Genomic DNA, 18527 nt, shown 5'->3' with positions numbered 1-18527 from the left:
TAAACTGTATGGTTTTGCCAGACAGCAGGGCAGAGATTCATTTTGCCTCATTTCAGGAGTGCAAAAGAGCCTAAAATAAGTACACATGTAATTCATATCCTCAAAGGCACCTTTACATTGCAAGATAGTATAAAATGATATTGCACTGAAGTAGTAGTGCAGTATAAAATCCTGCTAATGATAAAGTATTATAGTTTCACCTGTACGTAGCCAGCTGACATCAACCCCAAGTGTATTGTTCAGGGCTGACCTCGACCAGCTACATCAAGGTACAAAATATCTGCTTCTTTCCTCCACATAGATTTTACATTTAGACAGCTACCTCACAATAGCAATCTTGATGTAAAATGCACCTATTTTGCAGTGAAGATAGTACCTTAACAAAAATGAGAAAAAGGCACGTATGTTCAAAGAGCAATGAGTGTACAGCACAGTCCAAATGTAAATGAGACCAATTCTATCTCAGTCAATTGAGTTATGCGGGCTAACACAAAAACTAAATTCCTCCCTTTGTATTCTTAATATTTCTGAGAGCAGCAAAATTTCCTGGAGAAAATGTCAAACAAATTGGCTATATAGATATAAAAATGCATGTAATTTTTTTTATTTTTTTTTTTTTATTTTATTTATTTTTTTATTTAAAAGATTGCATCTTCTGCAAGAGTTGATGTAGTCTGTGAAAGTTATTACACTTTGGCTTATAAACTTCAGCTGGTTGTGGTAGCTTTTCAAATTTAATGATAGAATGCTAACTTATCTATGCTATTGAAAAAACTAATGAGGTGGTAAAAAGTTGGAGAGCAATGTTATATGCAATGATATGCAGGTTTTGCAGGTTTCTCATTATCTATATAACTGTACACATGTAAAAGTAAGGAAAACACAATATAGGCAACAAAAACTTAAGGTTTTAAAACTGGAGTAGAATTATGCTGCTGCTTTCAAAAGGAAATAAATAAAATTTAGCAAGCTAAAAAAAGCCCTTCAACATTTTAGCTTGGGTTTTATGCTAGATCTGAGGTCTCGTGGGCAGTGTTTAGGTGAAGATCACAATTAAGCTAACACAGTCAATTTATTCTCACGCTAGTTTTACTCCAGTTGACAAAATGGCAAAATGCTAAGTAGTCTGAAGGCTTCCCTCTGTTATACTTGTTGCCTATGACTTTTAATTGAAGGTACTATCACAGCACCCCTACCAAAGTCCAAATGTCATGAATAGTAGCAAACAACAGTACAAAGTGCAGAGGATCCTCCTGAACCCCAGCTATCTTTACTGAGTACTGCAGGAAGTAAGATATAATGTTCTTCAGTGGCTAGAGGCTTCCTGAAATGAACTGCAACAATAGTAAAAGCAGGCTAAGATTATAGATTTGGACACTATACATGTTTAAAAATAACAATTGTGAGATGGTGAATGCATAGCACTTTTCAATGCAGTCACCACTGATCCAGAAAGTGTTAGTTCTGAAACCAGGAATAATTCCTGTGACATACTTAGGACACATAGAAATCCTAACTGGTAACAAGAAGTACTTGGTCTGAAGTTGATCTGCACCATCTATAAATCATCTTAGAAGGCATTGCATGAAACCACTCGGCTGAACAGTGCTCAGCATGCTGCTTTAAACAAGCAGACTTAAGGATCAGTGGCATTCTTTATGTATTTTACCAGCACTGACAGGTTTTTTATTAAAAGGCTAAGTTTTCCTGCAAGTCTAGACATCCACACAGAGCTTTTAATCATTTTAAAATGTAAAGATACATAAATGTTTTCATCTCTCACCCCAATCTCCTTTTCAAATTGCTGAATTTAAGTAGCACTATCCAGTTACCAAATTGCAAACTCCAGTGTTCTGCTTTGTGAGTTACATTTTTGTAGCTGTTTTTAAAATCAATTTTCTATCTAAGTCTCAGTGAGATACCACACCTATTACAAATTGTGAACACATTATATCACCTGTGAGAAAAGTATGAAGAATCTCCTGAAAAAAATAAAAACCAAAAAATCAGCCAAAAACAAACAACAAAAACAAAACAAAACAACAACAACAACAAAACCAACATGCAAAATATATAATTTTGTCTGCTGGTTTTAACTATGACAGATGCAGGATGGCCACAAAAATAACTAATACCTGGAAGGAAAACCTATGCTGTAGTATTGCACCATACTTCAACAGTTGTAGGTGAAGATGGATAGAGAAGATTTTGTTTTGTTTTTTATTTTTTATAATACAGACATTACCTGCTCTGAAGGAATACAATTAATACAAGTCATCACACTACACAAAACTTGCTTCAGCCCTCTGTTACTCACATGTAACATGCCTATACATTATCAATCACAAGTGAATCAGATTTTGTTAGTATTAAAATGCATGTGCATAACACTAAAATATTAGCCATCTCTGTTCATCCCATAAATTAGGATGTAGCACTTAGTACTACAAGTCCACCAAGTTAAAGCCACCTCAGATTCTGACATGCAACTTAGCGTTACATTTGTTTACTCCCACTGTTTCAGATTTAACCAGAAGACACTATCCCAGTTATAGTTGCAAATCCACAGTTACAAAGTCAGAGACTAGTTCTTCTGCTGCCAAATTTTGTAACCCAAATTTAGTAAGTCACCAAGCTACAGACAGAAAATATGTGTTACCTATTGCAGGATTTCATTTCAGTTTCAAATGTGTTTTAATAATTATAACTTGCTCTAATTGGATTATCTTAAATTTACTGGAGCAAGACAAACCAAGTATCTAGCTAGTTTAAAAGGTATTTTACTTTCCATATTATGCTTCTATCCAGATATGGTTCCAAATGATTCAGTTCTTCGTATCTTAAAGAAGACAGTTGTTTCATCAGTCCTTATCTACTGCAATGTGTGGTCACAAACTGAACTAGCAGCAACACATCATATACAAATGTGTCACTTCTCTGCTGTGATAGTATTTGAGAGGAAGTATCAAATTTCTAATGTGTGCTTATATATGTTTTACAAAATAAATAAATACATAAAGATACTACTCAAAGAATGAAAGAAGAGATTAAAAAGAGGAACAAGAAAATGTAGTGACAGTATAATGTAAAGGAGATATATTTAAGCATCAGCCAAATGACACTATTTTTCATATCATTTACAGTAGATCTTAAAGACTAAAATACTTCACATGCCATTAGTTTCTTCATACTCTGTGACAGATTAGAATATTTCTTAATCAACTGTTAAAGTACAGGAGAAGACCATAGCCTACATTTTAACAAAACTGAGTAATAGTGAAATCCAATGATGTCCAGCAGGGCTGCTATCAAAAGACAATAACAGAATCAGGGAAATACATATGCCTTTTAAATACTCTTCCTATTTTTGACAGCTTTTTTTAGTCCAGAGGCTGAAAATTCACATTAAGAAAGAAAAGTTCTGTTTTGAAATCAAGGAAGTAGATTAAAAAACAAAACTATTATGAGATTTAAATTACTTACTCCAATTCCTGGACTGCCCTTCTATCTGGAGGCATTCTAAAAGCCCATACAACTCATTCAGAAGCAGCCTTGCTCTACCAGGTAAATACTATAGGCTGCATACAGTTTGTTGCAATGAATTAATTCTATAGTAAAAATGAAGAAAAAGTAGGTCTTTAAATCTCAATCATATAAGGCATTTAAATCTCAATCACTTGAGATTGCCATTCACACAATTCATAGCAATACTGAACTACAGTTCTGTAGTTGTCCACCTGAACTGTTCTAACACTAGAAAGCATGTCTATCAGATGTGATGAGAAAGAGAATCAAGGTGAACCAAAGCTCACTTCCCTTTGCTACATCCATGTTTTTCATCTATTTTCACAGTATAGACAAGTGTTGCCATTTTTCAGTCATCACAGTTGGAGGAAGAAAAAAGGACTTGTAAAATAAAAATAAAATGCCAATCACAGTAGCGGATCATCTATCTTGACTCGTTTTGTATTTCTACTGATTGACAACCAGGTGCTCTTGTAGCACACAAAGGCAAAAAAAAAAAAAAAAAAAAAAAAAAATAAATAAAAAAAAAAAATAAAAAATCAGGTGTTCATTTCAAACTGAAATGTTTGACAGATGTAACAGCTTCCTAAGATGAAGCTGATGAAATCTCAAATAGGAAAGTCCATCTCCTGTACATGGGAGAGATTCCATTTCAACAGACAAGTTTTACTGTCCTTATGCAAATGCAGATTTCATTTATATTTATTCAGCAGCTGTTAAAAACAAGGGAGATGACTACAAGTTTACTATTGCTGCATGGTCTACCTCCTGCTGCTCTGGATTCTGCAGGCTTCAGAGTGATCCAAGTTTCAGGGTACTGCTGTCACAAACTGAACGTAATTTCAAATTCTCTTACTGGCAACACTTGCACTTCAATGATATTTTGACCACTATTTCTGAAATGGCGAAAGTGAACTATCTGACAAGTGACTGAAAATTCATACTGCTATGGACACATACCTAAAACAGAGAGGCAAAAGAAGCATTTTTATGCTGTGATACAAGTGGACAGACATAACAGAGAATAGACATTAAAAGTTTATGGCTTTCTTTTTCTCTACTTAAATTCACAGAATGAGGTATCAGAGAACAAGTACAATTTGGGAAAAACAGAAATAAGCAAAATAACTGGGGTTTCAATATACTGTCTTCCTAAAATAGTCAGATGTGCAAATGGCCTGTTAACAACTTAAGAAAAAGAGTGTTTCTGTTGATCCAGGAGCCCTTGTACTCAATCCACATTGTAAAGAAGATCTTCCCAGAGGTAACTGAGCACACTGTCTATCTTCTGTGGGCATATATACTATTTAAATTATATTTTTACCTACAGAAATTCCTACTCTTAAAATCCTTCTCCTGACTTCAGTAACAAAGCTAGACTGGATCATGCTCTCTACTAACAAAACAAAAAGTACTGGCACATACCCTTCATGGTATTCAGACTTCACTAGTATGGGATGCATCTCAACCTACTATATCCATCAGCATCTGCAACTAGTTTAAACAGAATATTTTCTTTCAGAAGGGGTAAACTGTGAGCCCAGTGAAGCATCTCAGATTTGACCATACCAATCCAACCACGTTATCAACAGAAGCAAAATCAGGTACTGCATACAGAGGTGCTACCAGCTAAATATACTGTTGCAAATTACACAAAGGAAGATGTTCACTACTTGTGAACATCACTTGTAGAAATCAGGCTAGATTCACAGTTGGAAGTTGGGCACATCTTCAGATATATTCACTACATGCTACAAGAGTAGGGACAGGCAATAACACTGACTGGGTAAAAGCACTAAAGCCAGTGGTCTAATATCACTCTTCTCCAGAAGACACCCTACTTTACATATCAAGGAGATATCCACTGTAATTAAAATTCACAGTTCTGCACCTTTTTCCTGCAGGTCCAAGACCCATTTCTTTAAAGCCAAGGTGATTAAACTTTCTTCCAAAATATTCTGATAGGGGGAAAAGAAGACTCACAAAAGACTCGGTGCTTAAAGATTGGTATCAAATAGTTAATTTGTTTTCATTATAAAAACTAGATAAATAGGTCATATGTACAAATCAAATATTGATAGGTTTTTAGTGTTTTTTTGTTTTTGTTTTTGTTTTCTTTGTTTGTTTGTTTGTTTGTTTTGTTTGGAGCAGGGAGATGTTGCTGTTTTAAAGTGCTACCCAGATTTTTTCCCTGTGATTATGGGTGAGGAATAAAAGAAAGAAGAAAAATTAGATAGCTGATCTTCCATATTTTATCAAATTCTGCTCAAAATGAAAGGATTTTTAGTTCATGTGAGTCTCAACTGATCTTGCATGTATTTTTAGATTTTGAAAATATTCTCTTGGTGTTATCTTACATTTTTTATAAAGCAGTTAACATCAGGAAGAGCTACAGGTGGAATAAATCAGCAAATTTATCTCCATTTGGACATAGCATCAAATACTGAACAGCTACACTAAGAAAAGGCTCCTTGTATTTCTACTGTAGCAAGAACTGTGAATATTCAAGAACAACTTTCAAGTAGAAATATTAATACATATTTTCACACACACACAAGACACAAGTGTGGCATTTCACAAAAGAAATGGCAAAAGTACATCATCATCTCATAGGAAACTAAAGAAGCTAGACATCAACTGCAGTCATTTCTTGATCATTTCCTGAAAACTGCTGAATTATTCAATTGCCTCTTTTAGTGCAATAGGAGATGCAAAAAACTTCACGTCAACTTTAAAACAAATCTCACACTTTTATTCACTTGCCAGAAAAGAAACAACAGGGAATAAAAAGAGATAGCAACACTTCTGAGACAACAATTTGAACACTTCAGTGTGACTCAAATTATATTTTTAAACTACCTCACTGAGAAAGTTAGAGAAAAACTGATAAAGGTTTCACAGATTTTTCTATTAAGATCAACATGAAATTAATAACAAAATTTTATTGGTCCAAATGCTTTGCTGACTCCTCACATCCTAGGAATAATCTACATGTGGCTTCGTACAGGTACAAAAATGTTTCTGAAGAAAACAATTTAATTGAATTTTTTTCTAACTGTATAAACAACATAAGAGTGCAGTAATATGTTTATTGTCCTATATCAGTAATGCCTGTTTTTCATAGAAAAACAAAAAAACAAAAACCAAACAACAAAACAAAACAAAAAAACCCCAACAATATATATATATATATACTGCAGCTACACTAGAAGGAACTATTTTATATGATATTTTAATTATAAAGGAATTGTTACAATGATATTCATTTTGTGCCAAGACAAGCACTTAAATTCTCAGTTAAATAAGTTGCTCAAGCCCTTTATGCAGCAAACGACTTGCTAAAAGACACCAATGGAAACAAAAATGTTCCCACTCTCAGCTTCAGTAAAATATGATAGCTGATAACATATATTCATTTCTCATGTACAGCCTGGGAAATCATTTTCCAGTCAATGGAATGCTATTTGATGTAAACCAGAAATGAACAGATTAAATGCACACATTGGTCTACCGGGATAAATCATTCTGCATACATTCCAACACAGGCCATAAAGTCAAACCAGTAATAAAAGAAGAAAGTAATATGTGATTTTGTTTTTCTTTTCCTCTGGCAATGATACGGACATTAAAGAATGCACGTCAGATAACTCTAGTTTAGAATCAACTGAAGAAACTCCTGAATATATATTTTAAAGTCAGTTTGCTATTTTGCAGGATGACACCAAAACTCGAGTATCACCTACAATAGACAGGTCCACTTGGTCAGTTATGTTCTGTATATTGGGCACAATTCAATCCTAGAGTGAGAAGACACAGCACATCATGAAATAAATGAAACTTGAACTTGTCTGCTCTCGAACTGAATTCAGCTAGATGAGGACTGGTCCATTAGGTTTCACATACTTGCCCTTGAACAGAATGTGTGCAGATGAAAACTTATAGTGCAAAAATAAGAATCCTTGAGCTGATTAAGGAAATCTTAGAGTTTGAAACCTGCACTTCAGACAGGTAGGCTGTGCCTATAAAGAGTTGCCGCATGTAAATGGGTCACAGTTTTCATATCTTTAACATCTGTTGTTTATACCCAAGAAAGCACATCAGGGGCAAGAAAATTAATTCCCCAATTGCTGTCAGCTGAGTTAGGGAACAGCAATAAACAGCTTACTGTAAGCCTCTAGCTACAATAAAATTGCTGTCAATAAAATGTGGCTGATATGGTTTTGCTGTGCTAGAAGAATAGATTCTTTGGAAGTGAAAATCTGAAGTGGAAACAAGAAGGATCTTTCCTCGTTCCTATACACAAAAGAACACTATCACAGAATTCCAATAGCATTAGACTCTGAGGATTCAATTCACTCTCCCATGTGTGCCACAAATTTATTAGCATTTATGAAGTTTTGGCTTTGCAGATTCAGTACAGATGAGACCCCAGTGAATCTGATAAAAGTCTTTTGCATGGGAAACATTTAAAGAACAAGGAAGCTTGCTAAGCTTTTCCTGTCTGTATCTGTACACACAAAATGTTCCCCACCCTAGTTTAGCATTTCAACTGTCACTATTGAAAATGGTATTATAGCTTAAGGATATGTTCAGATTTCCATTAAAACCCCCAGTTTTCACATGCTCTTAACTTTGTGAAAAATTCTTCTTTTCAGCTGAAATTTTCATGCTTGGTCTCAGCTGAAAGATGAATTTCTTTAGACAGTTGAGCAAAATCCGTTAACCTATTTTTCAGTTATACAAGGATAAAAAGAAAATACATTGTGTATTTTCAACACTTCTAATATTTTAGTATATAGATATATAAGTATATGGAACTCAGAAACAATTGAATTTTACATGCATTTTTCCAGGTGAGTAATCCTCACCCAAGACTAACATCCATGCTAACTTATAAAATAAGTTAAACATGGAAAGGAACAGAAACAGTAAAATTGTGTTGTTTTTTTTTTTTTCCTACTGAGTAGTAAAACAGAGCCTCTAAAAATAATATTAAGTACAGAATTGTGGAATGCTATCATTACAAAACATAAATATTTGCAGGTGACATAAATTCTGTACCACTGTTCCAATGCAAATTTCCATATTAGATTTGCATATACCTTGAAATTGCCACTCTCAGCATATCAAATTAGAATCATTAATGTTTTCAGCTTTTTTAAAATTTATTTTATTTTTATTTTTTCCTCCTATATAAACCCCAAAGTTACAAATTTAAGCATTCCGGTATAAAACAATATAAGTTCCATTTGCTAACAGACAGCTTACATGCCAAACTTAAGTAATCTGCATTGATCAGCAGGAGCCTGGCTACTCATTCCTTCGTCAGGCAAAATGTCCACTGACTCAAAAAGCAGTAAAGGAAGCTCCATAGTTATTGACTGTATTATTAAAAAAATAATAATTAAAAAACAAAAACAAAAACAAAAAAAAAAAATGTGGAATGCATTCAGCCCCAAATCCTTAATTTCTGCCATCAGAGCACAGAAGTAAAAGGACAGTGACAACATATTTTCAACTTTCCTGAAAGTACTAGAACTGTACACATTTCCAGAATTTACAAATCATCATCTTCACTCATAAGATTTATGATGTGCTGGCTTTCTTGAAGACAACATCTGAAGTCATTTGGACTTCAAGGATGTGCTTCATTCCCATCACTTTAAATGAAAGTTAAAATACATTTCTAAATGCTGTTTGCTTAGGAATGCAGACTGAAGGTTTTGCTCAAAACCTTCACTGAAAATTATTTTACAAACTGTTTTATTTGCCAGTGCTGTGCTTCAAATCTGATTAAATGAAGTTATAATTTAAAACTGGGATAACCACAGCAAATTGGCCATAATTTCTTTTATTATTTAATCTGTTGTTAACCTAATGATACTGAGTAGGAGGCTTTTGTCTGTTTATTTTCTTTTTATAAAAGGTCTTTCACTCTGAAGAATACACATCGTCTTCTACTATATTTCTATGCAGTTGTTTGGCGTACTGACTTACTAATTTCAAGTGCATTTTAAAGTTCAATCAAATTCTGAAAAGAACACTGATTGAGAAGCCTGCATAGATTTCAGCATTCTTTATGAGTCATAACACTGATTTTGGAAGCTTAGCTATATGAGCTGGTGGTGTGTAACATCCTTCCCATACTCCTAATTATGTGAATTAGCATTTAGAACAATCCCAAGTTCAAGTATTCAAAAATGCTCTTTTCAGAGCATCCACCAGGTTTACTGCAAGATAGGCACTTGAAGAAGGCTTTGGTTTTCATACTGGGTAGTTTTGAAACATCAACCTGTGCAGTTCAAAAAGACATGTGAAGAAAAGATTTTTAACCACAAAATTTCCTCTAAAAATATCAATGACACAGAACTTGCCCAGTAAAAAATACTAATAAATTTGTATTAAACAACTGATTTCTGAATTCTAAAGGCTTTCTAACACAGGTCCCAGTTCTAAGAGATTTCTAGGGCCCAGCTCCCATTAGTTGTAATAGGATTTTGCTTGAATAAATTTAAAGTGGGGACTTGGGTCCAGTTTTAATTTAGTAATCTGCAAGATACACTTGATGTATATTTTGCTTGAACTGAAAGAAATTTTAAGTAGAAATGTAGAATGCTACCATTTCTTAAAGGAATCCTATATTTCTTCCTTCCCCATTTCAAAACCCTCCACAATTCCCACACCCTTTGCAAACCACACACAGAAAACGTATCCAAAATACAAGTAATTTACTCCCACTTCCAGCACAAGACACAGAAAAAAAATATTTTAAACTTCAAGAAAACAGAAATATTTCTCTTCATGAAGGAATTGAAAAAGAAATAAATAATTAAAACAACAAAAAAGTGTGTCCAACACTGTGACATTAGTTTTAACTAGTATGCAGTAAGATTTCTATTTTGAGACTGAATATTTTGCTTAAAGGACATACTCTATAAAAAAGCCTATTTAAAAGACCTATGAAAGACCTATGAAAGCGTATTTAAATGCAGTGCCAGTGAACGTTAGCCAAGATGCATCCTAATCCCAGGAATTACAGAAAGAATAGTACAAAGACTGCTAATGATTACCGCCATTGTTGGCTGCACTCCTCCAGCCAAAAGTGTTAAGGGGACATAAGGTTACTTCCTGTAACATGCATCACTGGGAAAACAAAACAAAACAAAACAAAACAAAACATAACGTCAGCACCACCTCCCCCTTCCCCACAGAATAATAGTACATAAACTCAGTTTAGATAACTGTCTGCCTAAGGAAGAGTTATACTTGCAGTTAGACATAATATTGCAGTTTTCGCAAGGAGTGATTCAAATCACATGATATGAATATTTGCTGACTTCAGAAAGGATTTAATAAGACTTCAGTGAAACCCGAATCACATCCATATAGAGGAATATAGATTATCATTAAAATGAAACCAATATATTTAAGGTAATGAACACATTACCATTTTTTTTTTTCCCCCTACAGTTTATTTTGCTCGTATTCAATTTCACTGTGCAGAGCATATACATTCTGTCAGGTAGATCATATTTCAGACCTTAACTACTTCCCCACTATACTGGGGGGGGATTAAGTCTGAGTTTCTTAATAGAGTTTGGAGAGCTAATTTAAGATAATTTAACAACATCTCTGAACAGAAAAGGAATGCGTGGGCTGGGGGTGTTACATTTTGTAACTAAACCGGGAAGGGGGTTGAAAATCCCATGAAAACTTCAGCCATATAACCACTGATTATGCAGAGCTCTTCTATACATTATTTTATTTATTTATTTATTTATTTTTGAAATGAGATCTTTTCTTAAACTTATGCAGACAGTATGTATGTGGTGCTGTACAGCAGCTTAAAAACTACTCCCGGAGTTCAACACAATCTCAGTTTCCTGGAAAGGCGACAGTTTTGTGAGAACCTTCTTAGATGTTTTCAGTATCTCACTGTATCAGTTGTCTCAGAGTAGTTACTTTAGCAGAACTGTCTCAGAAGTGCTTGTTTTATTCTTAGTATCTTGTTAGTGTGACACCTTACAGACACCCAAAGTCAAGACACAGTTCTGGGTACATCACATTCATCTCAGATAAGGCTAATGCAACAGCAAGAGAATGACTTTATCCTAAACTTGGCTACTGTCAAAATCTTTTTGCAAAGACAAGCCTAAATGTGTCTTGCTTGATTCTGTAAGATTCATATCTCTAATAATTTCTGAGAAATCACCACAACTTGGAGGGCACAATGCCAACAGGCATACAAAAGTGATTCCTAACACCTAAGAAGTTGATGTAGTGAAAGCTAAGCACTTGGATAGCTGCTTTGTAAACACACGAACTTAACTACTGACCAGTCCAGTGCAACTACCATTAAATAAAAGGTTCTTTGGCTGGAATATCAGCTTAGTCCTTCCCTCCCCCCTTTTCCTACCTACTGCAGGACTGGCACCGGGCCAGCGTAAGCGACATAGTACCTTAGTGCCATCTACAGGCTGTATTGACATTCTAATTTAGTGGCAAAAGACAAGCACCAATAAAATAAATTAGACAGCGCTGCATTTAAATCTTTATTAGCAAGGAATTATTAGACCTAAGAAAAACTAATGCTGGATTTGGTTGAAATATGAGTTTCTCAGCCTCCTAATCCCTCTTCATATGGCATATTTCACAGTTTAAAACGAGTTATGACAGATCACTTATGCATTACTAAGATGAGAAAATATTTACAATGGGCTGACTTCTTTCTGCATAATTCAGATGTATTCAGAGAACGTGTTCCTTTTGAAAGTATGCTTTGGCCATTTTTTTTTCAAAATAAGCAACAAACTGTCTATGCAATACCAACTTCAATCTATTACAACAAAATAATTTAAACTCAAAACAGAGGAAGACTTCCGTATGGCTTAGTTATATTCTATAAACAAACCACATGCTTCACAGATGAAATAGGTTGGAAATTCAGCCGTCTTTGTTAGGGGAAAAGGAAAAAAAGAAAAAAAAAGAAAAAAAAAAGAATAATAATAACTCCTTTAGTAGCACTTAACAAAGTTTCATATCAGCTTGAACTGTAAAAGAAACTCAAGCCAACTAACTTTGAAATTTGACATTGAATGTACACATCCCTTCAATCTTGAAACAGTCATGTTTTTCTGACTGAAATTTGGCATAAAAGAAGTTTTTTTTTCTTCAGTAACATTTACATTTGGATAATCAAATACCAGGGAGGGAAAAAAAAAAACAACAAAAAACACAACAACATATCTGTTTATGCATATGCATACGCATATGCAGGGACACATACAGTCCTTCAACAATCAGTAATCTTCAGAATCCAAAGTACCAGAGGCATTTTGAAAATGTGTGGGTAAGCCCCACATCACTGATAATGGAGTTGAGGTTTTTTTTTGTTTGTTTGTTGTTTCATTTTTTTTTTAGTTTTTTTTCTTTTGTTTTTGTTTTTGTTTTGTTTTGGTTTTTTTTTTTTTTTTTTGTTCCCCCCATAATATAACTAAGCTAAAATAGACTGAAACAAACAAACAAAAAGAACATACTGGCACTTTTAATACTGGTTGATTGGGCACTTGTATGCAGTACTTATAGACCAGTAAAAGTGCTCGTTTACCTGTCTGGTGTGTAAGGGGCCCTTTGTCTTGAAGCCTCCTTGGGAACTGCACTCTGAGGCACTGAAGTGATCTGAACTAGTGGAAGAGCGTTTGGAAAGGGTGTCACAGCCACCAACAAAGGTGTTGTCCAAAGGGAGTTCCTGAATCACGTGGTGCTTTTTCACTGAAACGGGAGTGTCAGGTTTGAGATGAAAAGCAGACTGTGGAGAGGCAGATTTGTAATGCTTGGCAAGGTCAGGACTGTTAGGCTTAAAGGTTGTTGGTGGTGCTGTGCCCCAATCAAATCTTCCTATACTTTGCTCTTCCAGCTCTGCTGGAAGGCTTATTGTCCCGTTGATGGGTTCATGAACTGCATCATCAGGTTTGGACTCCTCAATGGTCACAAAGTTCAAAAGAGAACTCTTCGGAGATTTCCTTTTCTTCCTTTTCTTTTTCTTGTTTTGCTTGTTCTCCTGATTGGGAGACATCCATTCAGCACCTTGCTTGCTCCTCTGGGCAGCTTTGAATCTGGATGCATGCCGGCAGCGTACAAGAACAGTGACAAATATCACCACTATGACAACCATGGCACCTGCCACAATAGCAATCATGATCGTGAGATAGTCCTCGTTTTGATAGGGTTGGCTACTGTCTCCTATGTTCCGGTCCAGAGGCGTTTCCATAGTCCTGCGTATCAAGTCATAAATATAAGAGGCATTTCCAGCAGTATCATTTACATACAAAAAAACAAGCACGAGAGTATGCAAAGATTTGGGATAACCCAAATCACTTATGTTGACAACTAAGCGATGCAGCCCCACATCATTAGGAGTCGGTTTTTCTTCCAGAGTGATGTTACCTGTCACTGGATCAATCCGAAACAAACCTTTGTTATTTCCACTCACTATTGTGTACTTCAGTTCAGCATTCATTCCGGTGTCAATATCTACTGCAAACACTTCTGCTACCACTGATCCTGGAATTGCTGAGAGTGGCACCAGCTTAAAAGAAGTATTAGAAGGTGGGTAGATGACAACAGGGCTGTTATCGTTAACATCCATGACATTTATGGTCACTTTTGCTGTAGAAGAGCGAGGAGGTTGTCCTCCATCAACAGCCTTAACATCAAAGGTGTAGGAGCTCTGCTGCTCTCGATCAAAAGAAACATTGGACTTTATAACTCCAGAGAAGGGATCCAGTACAAAGTTGTCATTGTCATTGAGGATGGAAAGGGTCACTGCTTTGTTTTCCCCAGCATCTGCATCAGTCACCGTGATCACCCCCACAGTGCTATACTTTGGTAGGTTCTCTGATACAAAAAACTGGAAATGATTATGAGTAAATTTGGGACTGTTGTCATTTTCATCCAACACAGTAACAATCACAGCTGCTTGACTCTGCAAAGGAGGGGTGCCATTGTCTCGGGCTGTAACAGTGAAAATGAAACGCTCCTGTTCTTCTCTGTCAAAAACTCTGGAGGCTGTCAAAACTCCCGTCTTTCGATCCAGATCGAAAAAGGAGGCATTAGGGCCAAGCTGATAAACAATGTCTGCATTTTTCCCACTGTCTTCATCTGTGGCACTAATAGTTGTTAAGTATAGACCACGACGGTTGTTTTCAGAAACTGACAGCTCAATTACAGGCTGGCTGAAAATCGGAGGGTTGTCATTTTCATCCTCCAGCTTAACTCTTACCAGGGCAGTCTGGTTCAAACTGGGCTTGCCAGAATCAGAAGCAACAATTTTAAAGCTGAATTCTTTGGTGCCCTCATAGTCCAACAAGGAAGAGGTCTCTAACAAATACTGGTTGTCGTAAACTGCCTTCAGGTGGAAGGGGACCTCTCTCTCAATGAAACAGATCACTTTGCCATTCACATCAGTGTCCTTATCTGAAACCGTAATTAGGGCAATCTTTGTATTGACAGGATCTTTCTCAGATAAGTACACTGTGCCATTGATGGGACTTATTATGTACCTGAGGTCTATGTTCGGAGGGTTATCGTTTACATCAGTGACATTGATGGTCACAGTTGCCCGAGCTGGTGTAGAGCTGCCATCACTAGCCAGCACTGTCACTTTGTGAATAGCAGTCTCTTCCCGATCTAAGGACCTCTGAACCGTGATCAACCCTGTGGTGTTGTTTAAAGCAAAAAATCTTTTGGTCGCAGGGGCAACTTGGGCACCAAAAATATATCTGATCTCTGCATTGCTTCCTATGTCTGCATCTGTAGCATGAAGCTGAATTACAGAAGTGCCTACGGGTGCATTCTCTGGTATATGAACCTCTACTTGACTCTCTTTAAAAACTGGCCTGTTATCATTGACATCACTTACTGTGACTTGCAGGATAGCTGTGCTGGATTTCTGCGGGGTACCTCCATCCTCCACTTTGATTTTCATCACGTAGGTGTCCTTTTGCTCTCTATCCAAGTTCTGCTGCACAATCAGTTGAGGCCATTTCTCTCCTTCTGGAGTTTCTACGATATCCAGGCCAAAGACACTCTGCCCATTCAACAACTCATAGTGCTGCACACCATTGAAACCTGTATCAGGATCTGTTGCTGATGGGATTGGAAAGCGACTGTTGATCAGAGTGTTTTCTGGTATGGAGATATTGATGACAGGGGATGGAAACATCGGTGCATTGTCATTAGTATCCTTCACAATTATTTTTATCTTTATCAGCCTAAAAAAGTCATTGGGGAGAATCACCACTTCAAGTTCAAAGAAACACTCATTTTCGTCTGCATAGGAAGCGCCAGCACAGAGTTTCTCTCTGTCTATTCTGTTCGATGTTGTAAAGATCTCCCCGGTGGTACTGGACACTTTGACCAGAGGGGCATCCCCTGCTTTGGACACCAGTCTGTAGACAAGGCTGGCACTGGTCCCCGTGGCAGCATTGATGTGAGAAATGTTCAGATCCTTTGGTATGTTTCCTATGGGGACATTTTCAGGCAGCTCCTCTCTAATAGTGTAAATAAGTTCTTGAGCTACAGCAGAATCCAGCCTTAAACAGGCAATCAAAGCGGCCAACAAGTAAAATTCCCTCAGGTCCATGATAATGTTTTTATTCTCTTTTCCTGGATTTTAAGACTTAAAGGTTTCCACACAGAAATGATGCGCGATGTGCAAGAGGAGGCATGCATGGACTGCAGGTTGCATTACATCTCATTTCTTATTTGGAGACAGCACTGTCAACACAACCACACAGAACAGCATTAATGGTTTTTAAGGTATGACAAATCCATAATTTCCAACTACTACTTGTTTTTGCAAGGCATGCTTGCAGCAGTATGCTCTCCTACTGCTCCCCTTTACAAGCAATCCCTCTGGACAAATGCACTAATATCCCATTGGCTGCGTTTGCAGAGAGTGAGAACAGAAATAACTACTTGCAGGATTAAGGGTAGCTGCAGTTTCAACACGTACTTTCTGAATAATTTCTTGGCACACCGTGTAATCCGTAACGTGCGTTTCCCCTCTACCCTCCTCCACCCAGTCATTTGGTACAAGTAAAAATCTTCCTGTACTTCTGCTGGATTCTAACTGCTATGGCAGCTGCCAAATGTCATTTGCTGTTTGCTTCCATATGTATTTTTCAGCTCTTGCTAACCAGATTTCTCTCTGCTCCCTGTGCTTCGCATCCCCCACTACTGTGATTGTACTGGGAAATAACCACCCGGACATGCTGCTGCTGCAGCAGTCGTCACTGGCGACTTCACATCCCTGTTAACTGACGAGACAATAACAGGACTTACAGTTTCTTACACTCTCAGCCCATCTCTCCAAATGTTGGATACTTCCCCTTCTGTTTAATAACCTTAAACTTTATTTGTTTCTTTTAAAACACGGTCTAAACCGAGGGGGGCTGGAAATTCCGAATGCAACTTAGGAGCAGCCAGTATGTTTACAGACGGTGGGGGTGAATATATTTTCTGAATATGAAGGGAGGAAAAAAGGTACAGCCTTTCAGCCTTTCTCCATTGAAACTGATCTCCCTTTAGGATGTTAATAGCAGCTGCCACACATAAATACTGCAGACTAATAATGCAGGTTTTTTTTTAAAAAAAAAAAAAAAAAAAAAAAAGCGACAGAAGGACTTGTGTTTGCATGCTCTGCTAGCTGCAAATAACCCGGGTACAAGGCTCCAGCACCTGCAGTTTGGACACCCTCAGTACCAACCTTATCTGCATTAAGCAGCACCGGAGCTGCTGCCCGTGATTACTTCCAGCAGAGTGATGCAGGTAGGGATGCAGAGACAGGGAGTAGGTGAGCCTTTGCCACCAGCACCAACTGAATCTGAATCACTGATCCTTTCCCTAGATAAATACACTGCGTGTTGGCTCTGATTATTATTATTATTTTCAATGAAATGCATCACGGTGTATGGGTAACTTTGCACTTACGTTGGTTGTCTACCTTTGACGATCTGCTGCAGCTAAGCAATGATCTGTTCCAGCAGATACAGCACAATGCATCTGGTAAACCACCAGTTTTGGAGAAATCAGCAGCAGCCAAACGCTTCCTCCTTGAGATATGTGTTGCTTCAGGGTGGCAAATTAGCAACTCCAGGGAACAAATTCACAGTTCCGTCGTTAGTCATCCTCTCCACGTTTCATTTCTATTAAGCGGCGATCCTTCGGGTGCTTAACGCGCACGCAACAGCGCAAACAAGCAGCAAGCAAAAATCCGGTGCACTTCTTTAGACGGGGAGTATTTTCCACTCTGCACTGCACGCAATTTCCATCCCTCTCTCACCACAGCAGAGACAGCTACATCAAGTCTGCAACTTCTTACTGGAAATGACAGAGTTGGTCTGGCGGTGCTTCTCTCCCCCTTCTTACCACTGGGGTGATAGTTGCACACATTATAAAGAGGGGGGAAAAAAAAAAAAAGAAAAAAAAAAAAAAAGGTTAAAAATAAAAACAAAATCTAATAGATTATTGCTTTAGTGATGGGAGGAAGCGACAGCGCTTTCCCTCCTCCCTCCCAGCCTCCCTCTCACGCACACTCCCTCCTTTTCTCTCTCTCTCTCTCTCTGAACTGAAATTCTTGATATAACTCTCAATAAGCCCAGAGGGAGGGTGTGCGCGGCGCTAAGCCCCCCCTCCCGCCGCACCGCATTGGCCCTCGCCGGCGGGGGAGGTGGCTGCCGGAGCGCGGCTCTGGCATTGGCCGCCGGGCACGTCGTTCCGTGGGTCGGCCGGGCGGCGGGGGCGGCCGGCGGGCGGCCGGCGGGCGGCGCGGGGAGGGAGGGGGCGAGCAGGCGCGGAGCCCCGCGGAGAGGGGGGCGGGAGGCGGAGTGCTTGGCGGGTCGCCGCGCTCCGGGGGCGGGCGGGAGCGCAAGGGGTGGGGGGTGGATTGGGGCCGCCTTGGGGGGGTGTAGGGTACCACGCTGCCGACTGAAGCGGTGACA

General features: G+C 37.8%; 1 protein-coding gene across 7 annotated transcripts in view; it reads right to left on the bottom strand.

Annotated features, from left to right (window-relative positions):
* The window catches only part of PCDH9 (protocadherin 9), a 698651-nt gene extending 680500 nt beyond the window's left edge, over nucleotides 1-18151 (bottom strand). For 6 of the 7 annotated variants that reach the window (XM_072356415.1, XM_072356433.1, XM_072356424.1 and 3 more), the window contains exons 1-2: nucleotides 17518-18151; nucleotides 13133-16302 (exon numbers count right to left, since the gene is read on the bottom strand). In XM_072356415.1, the coding sequence (XP_072212516.1) occupies nucleotides 13133-16168 (3036 nt within the window). In that variant the 5' untranslated portion in view covers nucleotides 16169-16302; nucleotides 17518-18151. Of the gene's footprint in view, nucleotides 1-4209; nucleotides 12477-13132; nucleotides 16303-17517 lie in introns of those variants that run through there. The other variant, XM_072356462.1, reaches the window with a different exon arrangement.
* Between the last annotated feature and the right edge of the window lie 376 nt (nucleotides 18152-18527).

The sequence above is a fragment of the Excalfactoria chinensis genome, chromosome 1, assembly GCF_039878825.1.
Source record: "Excalfactoria chinensis isolate bCotChi1 chromosome 1, bCotChi1.hap2, whole genome shotgun sequence".
Taxonomy (NCBI): Eukaryota; Metazoa; Chordata; class Aves; order Galliformes; family Phasianidae; genus Excalfactoria; species Excalfactoria chinensis.
Note: the sequence above shows the minus strand (reverse complement) of the source record. Positions and strands in the feature narration are given on the sequence as shown.